Genomic DNA, 14,075 nt, shown 5'->3' with positions numbered 1-14,075 from the left:
TGAATACTAAATACTAACAACTTGATATGGTACTTGGATCACAAAACAATAGCAATCCATCCACATACCATGGCATTAAGTACTTGGTATTTGGAACACATAGTAGAAGACCAATGCAAGATAGAACCTGGTAGCCGATTTGAAACATACAATAAAAGACTAGAAATAACTTGTAAACCATTCACTCATTCAAGTGAATTTTGGCAATCTCCCAACAAATGGCTTTCTCGAGATTCGAACTTATGTCATCACCTTTACGATAATATAGCTTATCTACAACTAGATCAACACATTATTGGTAATATGCACGGGCGTTAAACTAACATACTTTAAAAAATAAGAAAAATAAACCATAAAACTTAGAAGAAAAGAAAGTGATTCAAAATTACCTGAGAGTGCAGATTGCACTATGGTCTCACAGGCTTGAATTTGGTTGATTTGCTCGATAGTGTTCCTTTTTTGACGAAAGATTGTTGTAGTTTTGTTGTTTATTTTTCCATTAAAAAAACACTGATTAGAATTACTACTTTATCTTAGAGTTTCTCAATGTGACTTTTAAACTGATAAAAAATTATTAGTACCAATTCCTATAAACTTTATTGATAAACATATATAAATTGCACCTTTCAGGAATTGAACCCTAGACCTCTCTCACTCAACCCATATGTTTTATAGCTCTTATCACTTTTTTTGGTACATCAGAAGATAAATTGCACCCGCCAGGAATTGATCCCTGGTTCTCCCCCTACCCAACTCATGTGTCCCCAGAGCTCCTACCACTTGAGCTATTCAACGAGAACATAACTCTTACCACTTAAACTATCATTCAGAGATCTTTAAGACAAATAAAGAGTTTTATACATTTCTTAACTATATTTCTTTTTTGCATTTGCTTATTTCAATTAATTTATAAGGTGATAAATTTTAAATGCTGATTAAAATGTATGTATCACGTTCAAAAAAAACAAAGATTAAATGTATGTATAAAACCTTTTTACCCCTAGTGACCAGCAATATAAAAGAACAGAAAGAGGGGCATTACTGGAAATTCAATTAGATGAAGCCATCGCTCAAACCAAACCCTAGCTATATATATTCCCTCCCTCTTCTCCCCTGTCTCTTCGCCACTCTCTTCGCAGAAACCCTACCGCGAATATCCAGATCGCAATCCAGCGAGTACGTTTCCTTTCATTTTCTCGTGTCCAATTCCATTTTCTCGTGTTTCTCACCATTGTTTTTCCCTGATTTTGGTTTCAGAAATGAAGGTAGTCGCCGCTTACTTGCTCGCTGTTTTGGGTGGCAATTCTTCCCCCTCCGCCGATGATCTCAAAAACATCCTTGGCTCAGGTTCTTATTCTCATTCTCTTTTTCATTCTCTGTTTTCTTGGTGAATGATGCTTCTATATCATGTAGTTAGAAATTGAAATTATTTGATTTTTACCAATAATAGTTTGAATTCTTACTCCATGATTTATATGTTGAATTTTGATGGAACCCTAATGAAATGGGGTTTTGAATTAGCTGTAGTGAGTTGAATATTTTGGTTTATGATTTATGTAGTTGGAATTGAGATTGAAGATGAGTTGATTGAGTTGCTCTTGAAAGAAGTCAAGGGCAAGGACTTCGCCGAGCTGATTGCCAGTGGTAGAGAAAAGTTGTCTGCTGTGCCTTCCGGTGGTATTGCTGTTTCTGTTGCTGCTGTATCTGGAGGAGGTGCTGCAGCTGGTGGCGCGGCTCCTGCTGCTGAAGCAAAGGAGGAAAAGAAGGAAGTAGAGAAGGAAGAGTCTGATGATGTAAGTTTTGCAATTGTAGCTCTGTTGATTGATATTTAGTGAATTAATGACTATATGCTTATGATTGATATATTATGTTTGTATCTGTTTTGCAGGATATGGGTTTCAGTTTATTCGACTAAAAGGTGTGAAGTGCTTTATGTGTTGGACATTTGCTGTTTCTTTTACAGTTTTAAAAGAATCACAAGGTTTTGTTACTTGAGTAGTCACATCTTGTATTAGGTTTTTGCTCTTTCAATTGAGACAATGTAATGGATCCAACTGTCTGATATAATTCAGTCATGCTTTTAAATTTGATTGACTTGGCTCTATGCATTTCATTTTGCTAGTCCAAGACTAGTTTGGAATTATCCTTTTTTATCCATTGCCATTTGTTCTCTTTATAACTAGGAGATTTACTCACTCATCTGAAGGCTCTGCCAACATGAACAAATGTCTTTGTTTTGGTCTTGAGACATGGGTCATAGGTACTCCTCTGATTAGCTGGTGATAGAGTTATATATTTAGCTTTATTATTGTTGAGGTGCATGTTAAAATGGCCCGATAGCCATGTTCATTTCTATCGGACTGCTTCCATCCAGCATTGTGAGCAAAAGACACCGCCAAGCTCCAAACTTGGTCCACAATCCGTCCTATCTCCACCGCATCTTGCTGTTCAATGCTCCATTTAGATGCTAGAGTCTCACTACCATTTCCCGTATACTGTTTCTTGCTTTTAACACCCCAGCTGCTACTGTTGGGTCAATCTATTTTGTGCGTGTTTGTGTACCCATGGAAAACCACGGTGGACACTGGACAGCCACAAAAGCTAACAAAAGTTGCTTCTGTCCAGTGTGATTTTTTTGGCTCATCATGATTTTCCACCGTGCACATTTTGTAGAGTATGGAGTGTTTTCTCTTTGCCTTATGGGTATAACCAACTCATCTTCTACATAGGAATTTGACACTAGTGCAGGCTTGTTAGCCCCTTTGAACTCTCAAGAATGATGGTCTTAAGGATGAAATAGGGGAGCCAATAGAATATCTATTTGTAGAGATGACAAGTGAATCATTACTTAGGTAGATCATTCTCCTTCCCTAATGGCAAGGCGTGTTCTGTCACCTCTTGGACAACCAGACATTTGGAAACTAACTATCATTAATCTATGTTTGAGATTTTGAAGATATTGCCATCAAGTTAGTTGTTAATGGAGGTGGCACGATGAATGCCATTTCTACCAGAGCGTGTATCCATAAGATATACTTGAATTTTCAGAGATTGCGTTACAATGCAAGTTTTCATTCTTTTCAGTTCTCAGTTCTCACCACTATCGACACATGATCACGATCTCACCACTATGACACATGATCACGATGACCTCTTAGCTTCTTTCTATTTTTATGTACTCTTTAACATTTCTCTTATTTAAATGTGTAGTTTAAATTGATATAATTTTATATTGAATAAAATCAATTACATTTCTGGAATCGTGTTAAACTCAATGAGAACTTTGTTTATTTTATTCTGTTTAACTTTTTATTAATATCTATAAATAAATGAACTATAAGTCATCTAAACTTGATTATAATGGGTTCTTTTTAGTCAAAGTTGGCTGGAGAGATCGAGTAAATACCCTGAAGCTCGGATTCAATCGCCATACTAAAATACCACATTGTAACTGTGACATCTCATTTTACCATGTCTATAGTGAAGCGAATAGATTGCTAATATCTTGCCATGCTTGATCATGAATCATGATGCTCAAGATCAGTTTTTTGATTGTATCAATGTCTCTCCTTCTTTTCCTTAGTTCCCTTTTGGTGTATCCTTCCCCATAATGACTTATTGACCTCTATTTGGTTGGGGTTCCGCCCCCAAGTATATCGTTGACTACATATGGTGCTTCTTAATTGTTTCACGCTCCATGAACAGGTCAAACCCGCCCTTCATTGTGCTAACATTTGGTCTTAATTAGTAAATTTATACTAACTAGAATGCAAACAGCTCCGAGCTTTTCAAGTAATGTAAAATTTTGCACTTAATACAAAAATGGTTCTCAATCATTTGGTATTGAACTGAAATTTTTACTTTCAATAATTTTATATCATAATAATCTGTATATATTTTAATAAAGAGGATTATTTTTATGGTGTCTGTGATACGAATGACATGTTCAGTGCTAGAGAACATAGCTTAATTTGTTTTAGTTATTTTCAGCTATTTTCTATCAATATCAATTATTTTCCCCAAGTTTTCCTCTAGATGTTGCTTTCATAATTCCATAATTTTTCATTGTTCAATTTTTTTCATTTCTTATATATTCTTATTTCATTAGTCTTTCCTACCCGTGCATCAATACTGATACTAATTAAACTCAAAATAGAATTACATTTTGAAATATGATTGTGGGGAATTTGTATCTCCTACTCCCACTCCCACCCCACCCCACCCATCATGAGTTTTTGTATTCCTTTTTTTTTGGACAATGAGTTTTTGTATTCCTAAAAGGCTAAAACTAATATTTTTAAAACTAAACAAACTAAGTTTTGGGCCTTGGCCCATCATAAAATAAAACATGATTCGGCATGTAGTCCAATTTTGCAAACATCACTGTTTAGTTGTTGTCCACTGTTTTGCCTTTACCAAACTTTTATTTTAGCCATCTCTCTGTCTGTGTCTTCATCCACCGAACCGAACAAGAAGAAGACAGAGTTGCTGATCACAAAATCAGAAATTCATTGCTCTCTCAACTTTCGTTCTTTGGTACATATCTCTTCAACTCTAATCAATTTCTAGTTCCGTGCTTCTTTTGAATTCTAGATCTGCTTTTTTTTTTTTCCCTGGTTTCGCATAATTCAACTATACCTTGCTTCAAATCTGGTTAATGGCTAGTAAAAGGTTCACTGATGCATAAACTTTATGGTTGCGATTTTTTTATTTTATAAATGGATTATGCAATTTGCGTGGTAGAATTGTTTATTGATTGTGTTTTTTTTTCTTTGTTGATTGTATTAGCTGAATTATATAGATGGGTGATGTTTTGGGTCCTGACTCGATCAGTGACCTTCCTCAAAGCATTATAGAGAGCATTCTGGTTAAGCTTCCAATAAGAGATGCTGTGAAAACTAGCATTTTGTCTAGCAAATGGAGGTACAAATGGGCTTCCATGTCTCACCTCGTGTTTGACGAGAAGTCTGTACCTTCGTGTAATGACCGAGAGGTTGCTGAGCAAAGTTTCGTCAAGTTCATTGCCGGCACGCTATTTCTTCACCAAGGATCAATTCATAAGTTCCAAATTACAAATCCGAACTTGCAGACCTGCCCTGAAATAGATCAGTGGATTCTTTTCCTATCAAGGAATGATATCAAGGAATTGATCCTTGAATTAGGAGAAGGTGAATTTTTTAGAGTGCCATCCTGCCTTTTTAACTGTAAGAAGTTGACTCGCTTGGAGGTTTCGCGCTGTGAGTTGGATCCGCCTCTTAGTTTTAAGGGATTCATGTATTTAAAATGTCTTAACCTTCATCAAGTGTTGATATCCCCTGATGCAATTCAGAGCCTCATTTCCAATTGCCCTCTGTTGGAGAGTTTGTCATTGTCATATGTTGATAGTTTAGCTCTTACTGTCCGCGCTCCGAACCTCAAGCACTTGTGCCTTGAAGGTGAATTCAAGGATATATGTCTTGAAGATACACCACTTTTGGTTGAGATATATCTTGCTATGTATATGACTGATGACATTGCTGAGCAATTTGAGCAAAGCTCAAAATGCAATTTTGTCAAGTTTCTTGGTGGTGTGCCTAATCTTGAGAAGCTTGTTGGGCTTATCGACTTCACAAAGGTAACATTTAGTTCTTATCTATTATGTTTCACCTTTTGTATATAGTTTAAGGATGAGTGTTTTTGTTGGATGTATATCCAATTTCTAATTCATTTTTGCACGCTCTTGAAGTATTTGAGCATAGGCAATGACCCAAGGCCGCGTCCAATAATGTACAACAAATTGGAGACTATTGAATTGTATCAAGTAAGTTTTGAGGATATGAAGGAGATACTTGTTGTCCTTCGCTTGATTACAAGCTCTCCCAATCTAAAGGAACTTCAAATTTCAGTAAGTCCATACTCATTACAAAAATGGAGAAAATTAAATTTTCTCTGTTTTGTTTTTATTAAGTGATGAAGAGTGGTTCTATTTTTAATTTTTACCTATAAGAGTGTAACTACGTATTTGCAATCTATTAATTTTATGCAATTGACTTTGGCAGGGCTCATCAAACATACCTACTGCCATAGATACCCCGGATTTGGATTTCTGGGAAAAGGAGTGTCCCTCAAATGCTACACTTAGACAACTTAAAGTTGTGAAGTTAACAGAAATGTGTGGTGTGCCACATGAGATGGAATTTATCAAATTTTTGCTTGGTTGTTCACCTGAGCTTGAGACAATGATGATCACTTCTTCTGCATATGACATGGAAATTCAATTGAAAATGTTGATCGAATTGTTGAAATTTCGAAGAGCTTCTACTAGAGCAGAAATTGTTTTTGTCCATGAGTAAAATAGTGGACTATGTTATCAAATGCATTCCTTTGTGTCTTTGTTAATTAGTTACAATTAACTAGCGTGTACTTTACATATCCCCATTCAAAATATGAGACAATTTGTAAACTTTAAAGCATAAGTAAAAATGCTTATATATGGATTATAAACATGAGATATGTTGGATCAAGATATAGAGTCCATGTTACTGACAGAAAACCCAAACAAGCAGCTAGATTTGAAAAGATAAAGGTCATAATGGCTAATTACTTGTAATATGCACCACACCCAACTCCACTCAACTACTTGTCAGCAATGCTTGTATTGGGGTTTTGGCGGTAATAAACAAGTGTAAGTTGATGTAGTTTATCCAAGATTGTCTGATTCAAGACTAGGCTTGGTCAACCATCTGCCCTATCTCCACCCCATCTTGCAGCTGAATGCTCCCTTTGATGCTAGAGTCACAGCCATGCCATTCCTCCGTATCCCAGCTACTATCGTTCTCACCTGGGCAGCTGCTACTGATGAGTCAATCTATTTTATCTAATGTAGAGTGCCTTTGTTGTCATCAGGGCATAGGCAAAATCAACTAATATTTAGAAAATCTTGCCACTAGTGTAGACCCATTGGCACACTCTTAACTTTCAGGTGTGATGATCTTCTTTTTTTTTGGTCAATGAGGTGTGATGATCTTAAGGATGAAATAAGTGAGCCATTAGAATATACTTTTGAAGCAGTATCGAGCTTTAACGCAAGGAACCAATACTTAGGTAGATCATTCTCCTCCCCTGATAGCAACTAGCAAGGCATGTTCTGTCCACTTTTGGGCCTCCAGACGTTTGGAAGCAAACTACCATGAATCATGAATGCCATTTCTACCACCATAGGCGTGTCTAAGTTGAGTTTAAATTCTAAATTCTCACCTTTATTTAAGTGCACTTGAATCTGTAAGATATTTTTTTGTCTAAGAAGATTTCATTAAGACCTAACTAGACGACACTTGTCAAGAAACGGAGGAACAAAATCCTAATAGGCTGATTCTGCAATGCTAAAGCAGCATAAACAACACAAATCATAACATGGTCATTCCACAATGGACACAAAATAAAATCAGCCAACCAAACCTTCTACAAAGCTCTACCATGGTATTTGAACCGCAAGCTCCATAGTCCATAAGTTAATTTGATGAGATATTTTTTCTTTCACTTCAACATTTTTAGCGTATCCGACATTGTTGGTGTTGCAGCCATTGTCCAGCAAGAGGGATCAATTACGGTCAAAGCCACACCATAATATAGGGAGGCGGATGGCAAGAAATAAGGAAGATCGATGGGGCGGTGACAATGGTGAGGAGTGGTGGAGTGCGCGACGTGATCTAAGGTCGGAGGGTGAGGGAAAAGTAGAAAGGGCGGAAAAATAAGTTTTCGTGGAAGGATGCAGAAGGTAATGAGAGGGAAGAGATAAGTGGAGGCTTGGGTGGGGGTGGAATATACTTGGATGTTGAGGAAGATGTAGAACTCTTCTTCAGTGAAGAATATATTTGGTGAGCATTGAGTCTTCATTACTATAGTGGTCTGAAACTTGCTCCCTCTTGAGATGGTAGATACAGTGAAGACATTTACTGTCAACATTTTTGTTCACACTACTTCTCACATACATTGCATTACAAGGCAAGTTTTACAGTTTGACATCTTTTGTCTTCAATTAGTGTTATATTTTTCATCCCACCAATAAATTTTTGACATGCCAAATAAAAATCATCATGTAAGTTTGCAATTGACACACTCAAGTATTTTTAATTGGTATGACAAGGTCACTCTGCTTCTCACATACATTGCATTACAGTGCATGTTATCTCAAAGGAAGCTCATTGTTCCTTCTTCTCAATGGCTTGACTTCTTAGTTTTTTTGTCCCACCAATAAAAAATTTACATACTAATTGAAAATTACCATGTGAGCTTGTAATTGGCTCAAAAACCCAAAATTATTGTTGTTTTTCTACTTTTCATAATTTAAGTGACACTCATGATAATGTTATGTACGCTTCTTAATAATATATAAAAATCATCCACCAAAGTGGACCATATTGTAACTTAATATTCACATGTTTTTTATTCTATTGGTTGTTGCTATTGAATTTTCAAATGGCATCGTCTGATTGGTCCACATTATTCAATTTTCATTAGTCGAATTTAATGAGTCAATAGATCAATAAATAAATGAATTAATAAATTAATAAAATATCAGCCTGTTTTCAAAGTGGAAACGGTTAAATTCAAAGTTAACATTCAAAGTTTTTCCATAAATGTTACTTTTTGAGTTAATTAACAGTTACAAATTAAAAAAGGTAAAAAGAATCATCATTAAGTAATACTTGAATGATTAGAATTTTTTTAGAACATGAATGAAAACAAAAGATATATTATTTATGATTTTTTGTGGAATCTTTTTGCAGTGTATCAAAATTTGAAAAGTTTGTTTCATTTTAAAAGAGAAATGGATTCCAAAATTAACATAATATACAGTTGGGCATGAGTACATTGAATATAAACTTAGTTTCCATGAACATAATGGTGGTATCTTTTTATTTAGTGTTGCACGAAATTTTTACAGTGTATGAAAAAACGTGTTCAATTCTGAATGCGATAGAAATTCAAAGTTGACATTCAAATTTTTTCCATAAATTTTTTCCTTAAATTTATTCACCATAAATGTTGACATTCAAAGTATTTTCAAGTGGAAACGGTTAATAACATTATTAAGATCCAGTTGTTTTTACTTTTTTATTTTTTCCACACGTTTTCATTTATTACTTGAATTTTATTAGTTACACGTTTTTTCACCCTGGATTGCTCCTGAAATTAACTAATGTTTTACTTACACGTTTTTTCCAACACAAAGCAGTCTGATCAACATGACTTTATCGATATGCTCCTCATGAATGCTAAAGTTTGTTTGAGAAAATTCATATTTATTTTGAAAATCAATATTTTTGTAATTAGATGTGAATTTTAAACCAATATCGGGAATAAAAAATTTATTTACTAAATAGATAAAAAATTTATTTCCATCATTGATTTTTTTATTTTGATTTTTTCGAAATTTATACAAATTAAAAATATTTTTATTTTAGACCCAAACCCTAACTAATTTTTTTACCATTTATAATTGAAATTGATAACGGGTATGTTATTTACTACAGTTGTAAGAATGTTAATAATGAATTCAATCTCAAAACCTAATGATGTTTGAGACGCATGCTGACTTCTTTCATTAGAAGGCATTCTACACCATAAAATTAAAGAAAAATATTTCATGATCCATGTATGTAGGTTTTCAAGTTATATTATTAAGATGTGAAATGTTGCTATAATAATATAATTATTTCTTGAGATTTAATTTAAATGAAATTCAAAAGTTTAGAAAATCACGTTGCGCATGATAATTATGCAAAATGTGTGAACATCATTAGTGATATTCGATACACTTAAACAACATTAGTTAATCTTCCTTCTCGACCGTTGGACTACGAATCGTAGATGCTGATTTGAAAAATTTATGTATCATTGAAATTGAGAAGTTGCTCCAAAGAAATGATATGTCATTAGATGAAGTCCTGCAATTGGATAATAGATTTATTGTCGATGAACTAAACTATGACAAAGATGCATTAAAGGTACAATATGAAGAGATGCTTAGTATGCTTACACCTAAGCAAAAGTCTGTATATTATAAGGTTGTCACATCTGTGTTGTCAAACTCAGGAGACTTCTACTTTTTATATGGCTATGGTGAAACCGAAAAGACTTTTGTTTGGAACACTTTATCTGCGTCACTTAGATCTAGAGGACTAATTGTTTTTAATGTTGCTTCCAGCGGCATAACTTCATTACTCTTGCCAGCAGGCAGAACAACTCATTCTAAATTTTGCATTCTATTAGATGCTACAGAGACCTCAATATGTAATATAAAGCAATGAAGTCTACGAGCAAAGCTTCTGCTTGAAATAAGCCTTATTATATGGGATGAAGCTCCAATGTTGAAAAAGTTTTGTTTTGAAGCTCTTTGACGTTACACTCCCAGATTTAATGAGTTGAAAAATGAAGACAACGTACATAAACATTTTGGAGAAAAAAAATGGTAATACTTGGAGGTGATTTTAGACAAATACTACCTGTAATAACTAGAGGAAGCAAACAGGAAGTTGTGGAGGTTACTGTAAACTCTTCATCATGGTGGAAGCATTTTAAAGTTATAAAATTGTCTAAGAACATGTGTCTAACCGCAGCTGAGATGGTTGATGAAGCAAAAGAAATCAAAGAGTTTGCAGATTGGATTCTTAAAATTGGAAATGACGATCATCATGATTCCAGAGCATGAAAGTATGATGTTCAAATCTCGCCAGATCTGCTCATCCCAATTAGCCCCGACCCATTAATGGAATTGATTAAAGGCTTAATCCTCAAATTGGTCCCTGTCTTTGAGTCGCCGTCTGATTTAAGTCCCTCACCGGAAAAATTTGTGCAAAAGGTCATCATTATTGCAAAACGTATGGAGCGAGTCCTCGTCGGAGCCCGGAGCTCCGGCGAGTGATTAAATGGCACGCTGACTGGATTAATGAAGTTGACGTAGAATAAAAAAATAAAAAATAAATTACACATAATAAATTTTAATTTAATTAATAAAAATAAAATCAATTAACAAAATCAACCCTAATTTAATTTAAAAAAAATTCCTCCCAAATTAATCCAATTTCCCCAAAATTAACCTCAATTCTAAATCACCGATTCAGAATCTTGATCCCATTATCTCATCATCAACTACGTTCATCTCATTATCTCATCATCTTTATCCCATCATCTTTATCACATTCAAAATCTTGAAATAAACTCATGTGGGGTGGCAACACAGGTACAATACTAAGACAATAAAAAGAAGAAAGAAAGCATAAAAGACAGAGAGTAACAAAACATAGAAACAAACAACCACAATTCAAAGGCTGGAACGAACACAACATCAGCACCCCTTGGAACCTCCCACCGAGCTCAAAACACATACACGAAGCACTGTTAATTTAATACAGAGAAAAAATGGTATGAGCAAAACCCAGAATCTTCACAATAACAAACCCAAAAGAAAGCAAATCCACAACCTTGTAGGGAGGGATCTGCATAGCCATGGAAACCAGCGTTACCATCATCGTCTTCCCTGGATCTGTGCGCCACCGCCGCCCATCCTCACCTTCACGAGGATCCAGAGCTGCAACCTCTCTTTTCCCTCTCTCGGGAGTGGAACCTGAAGCTCCTAGAATACCGTCTCGCGTCCTGGTCCGTTGTAGAATTTCTCCTCTTCCCTTCGCAACGTTGAGCTTTTTCAGAGCGTCAACAGCGAGCTTTTCCGGTCACGAACATCTTCCCCTGGTGTTCTGCCTTTGGGTCCATTTCATCTTTATCTGAGTCGCAGATCTTGAAGGGCGAGGCTCTTGGATGGAAGCCCAGGGTTTGGTTCACCCTTTCATCACCCCCAAATTGAATCGAGTCTTCCTCTGTTGATTTCGACCTTGAGAGAGCGGTTAGGATTCTATTGAAACTGAGTTCGATTGTTGTTGTTGTTGGGTTAGATTGCATGTCCATGAGGAAGTTGAGATGAGAGGATCTGAATGAGGGGCTTCTGGAAAATTTCTGGAAATGAGTTTCTGGAGTGAGAACATTCCAGATTACTAGATTATGGATTAGATTTTTTATCTGGGAAAAAAAGTTGTTGTTTTTAATTATAGTTAATGAGTTTTTGTTTTTTTAGCTTTAATAAATTTATGGTGAAATTGGGTTTTTAAATTAATTTCGGGCTTTTAAATTAATTTATTTTCCTGATGTGTAATTTTTATTTTTATTTTAAAATCCATGTCAGCACACTAGCCCAGTCAGCGTGCCATTTCATCACTCGCCGGAGCTTCGTTCTCCGGCGAGGACTTACTCCCTACGTTTTGCAATGATGAGGACCTTTTGCACAAATTTTTCCGGTGAGGGACTTAGATCAGACGACGACTCAAAGAAGGGACCAATTTGAGGATTAAGCCTTGATTAAATATACATATGTTGACCTTCCACAAATGAAAGATCTGCAATTCTTTTAAGATAGAGCAATATTGACCCCTACACTAGAGGAAGTTGAAATGATAAACACTTACATGCTTGGCATGGTAGCTGCACCATAACATGGATATCTGAGCTCCGACTCTGCCTTGCGATCAGATGAGGATTCTGAAATCTGAGGTGAGTGGTTTACCATAGAATTTTTTAACGACACCAAAAGTTTAGGAATCCCTAACCACAAACTATTATTGAAAGTAGGTTCTCCAATCATGCTTTTGAGAAATATAGACAAAGCAGCAGGTTTACGCAATAGAACCGGGTTAATTGTGGATGAACATGCTATTAGTACAACTATTATCACATAAACAAATGTTAATGACAAAGTACACATTTTAAGAAGGAACCAAGTCCATTATAATTCCAAATTTTCAATTAAATTCAGAAGAAGACAGTTTTCAATTGCAGTATGCTTCGCGATGACAAAAAACAAAAGGAAGGACAGACATTATCTTAGGTTAGACTTTTCCTTTTGAGGCTCGTCTTCACTCATGATCAACTATATGTACCTCTTTCTACTATACGCTCAATAAAAGGTCTTAAACTTTGTATACTGGATGCAAGGATGACACCCGTTTGGGGTGGGGACGGGGAGTGTCTCTCCACTCCCCATCCCCTCTGTCCCCATCCCACTCCCTATCCCCGTGGTGGGGTGAACCCCACCTCCCCACAAGTCCCACGGATCCTCATAGGAATCACTAATATATCATTAAAAATAAAATCAAAAATACATAAATTTATACCTGGACCACAAATGTTTAAATATAGAAACCACATTTTTTTTTACCTCAATAGCATCTTTATCTTCGTAAAAAATATGTTGTTCAAACTGAAATTTTGAAGTACCTAATCAGCTACGTTTATGATCCTTTATATTTTTTTATTAGCTACTTGACTTTATTATTAAAGGTATTATTGAATTTTTACCAATGCACATGGGGCGGGGAGGGTGATTCACAGCCTCATCCCCAAATTTGTTTGGGGGCCCCACCCCCACCCTTACGGGAAAAAATTCTCGAAGATCGAGTCCCCAAATAAGACCATCCCCACAGGGATCCCCACATGCAGGTGAAAATTGTCATTCCTAACTGGATGAGTCGGGCAAACAAAATACTGGTACTGTAAATGTAGAGTGTAAGAAAGTTTTTGAAATTGTTTGATATATACAACACAATTTCATTTATATATTTCATTTTTCTCTTCATATTAAATACGGTTGACTTATACACGATTAACTTATTTATAATTTAAATTATATATATGAAAACCATGTTAAAATATATATATATATATATATATATGAAAACTAATTTATTAATTAAAAAAATATAACATAAAATTCTGTGCAACACACGGGTTATTGCACTAGTTACCTATAATACATTGTTCATATGAAGGAAAACGTACAATTATTTAATAGGATATGAACAATCGTGGTGTTTTAACTTCTTAAAAAGCATGAAGCTTAAAAAAAGTATATAATAGTTTAAAAGGTTTTGGAAAAATTATTTTATTTAAAACATAAAATATAATCTTTTCAAAACATAAAATATAATATATTTACTAATTATAGTTTTAAACTCCTACTGTATGACATTTACCGTAAAGAAAAA

At 35.1% G+C, this 14,075-nt stretch overlaps 2 protein-coding genes across 3 annotated transcripts; both read left to right on the top strand.

The window, feature by feature from the left end:
* Positions 1-1,041: 1,041 nt before the first annotated feature.
* LOC130739652 (60S acidic ribosomal protein P2-4-like) lies at positions 1,042-2,143 on the top strand. The gene is made up of 4 exons (XM_057592016.1): positions 1,042-1,176; positions 1,258-1,347; positions 1,561-1,793; positions 1,889-2,143. The coding sequence occupies exons 2-4, from the start codon at positions 1,260-1,262 to the stop codon at positions 1,913-1,915; spliced, it is 348 nt and encodes a 115-aa protein (XP_057447999.1). The 5' UTR covers positions 1,042-1,176; positions 1,258-1,259; the 3' UTR covers positions 1,916-2,143.
* Positions 2,144-4,399: 2,256 nt separating this feature from the next.
* LOC130739651 (F-box/FBD/LRR-repeat protein At1g13570-like) lies at positions 4,400-6,503 on the top strand. 2 transcript variants are annotated; one of them, XM_057592014.1, is made up of 4 exons: positions 4,400-4,536; positions 4,789-5,614; positions 5,726-5,884; positions 6,039-6,503. In XM_057592014.1, exons 2-4 carry the CDS (start codon positions 4,802-4,804, stop codon positions 6,330-6,332), a joined length of 1,266 nt encoding a protein of 421 aa, XP_057447997.1. In that variant the 5' UTR covers positions 4,400-4,536; positions 4,789-4,801; the 3' UTR covers positions 6,333-6,503. The 2 variants fall into 2 exon arrangements, with proteins under 2 accessions (XP_057447997.1, XP_057447998.1); XM_057592015.1 differs by lacking the exon at positions 4,400-4,536 and adding an exon at positions 4,546-4,671.
* The last annotated feature ends 7,572 nt before the right edge of the window (positions 6,504-14,075 follow it).

The sequence above is a fragment of the Lotus japonicus genome, chromosome 2, assembly GCF_012489685.1.
Source record: "Lotus japonicus ecotype B-129 chromosome 2, LjGifu_v1.2".
Taxonomy (NCBI): Eukaryota; Viridiplantae; Streptophyta; class Magnoliopsida; order Fabales; family Fabaceae; genus Lotus; species Lotus japonicus.
Note: the sequence above shows the minus strand (reverse complement) of the source record. Positions and strands in the feature narration are given on the sequence as shown.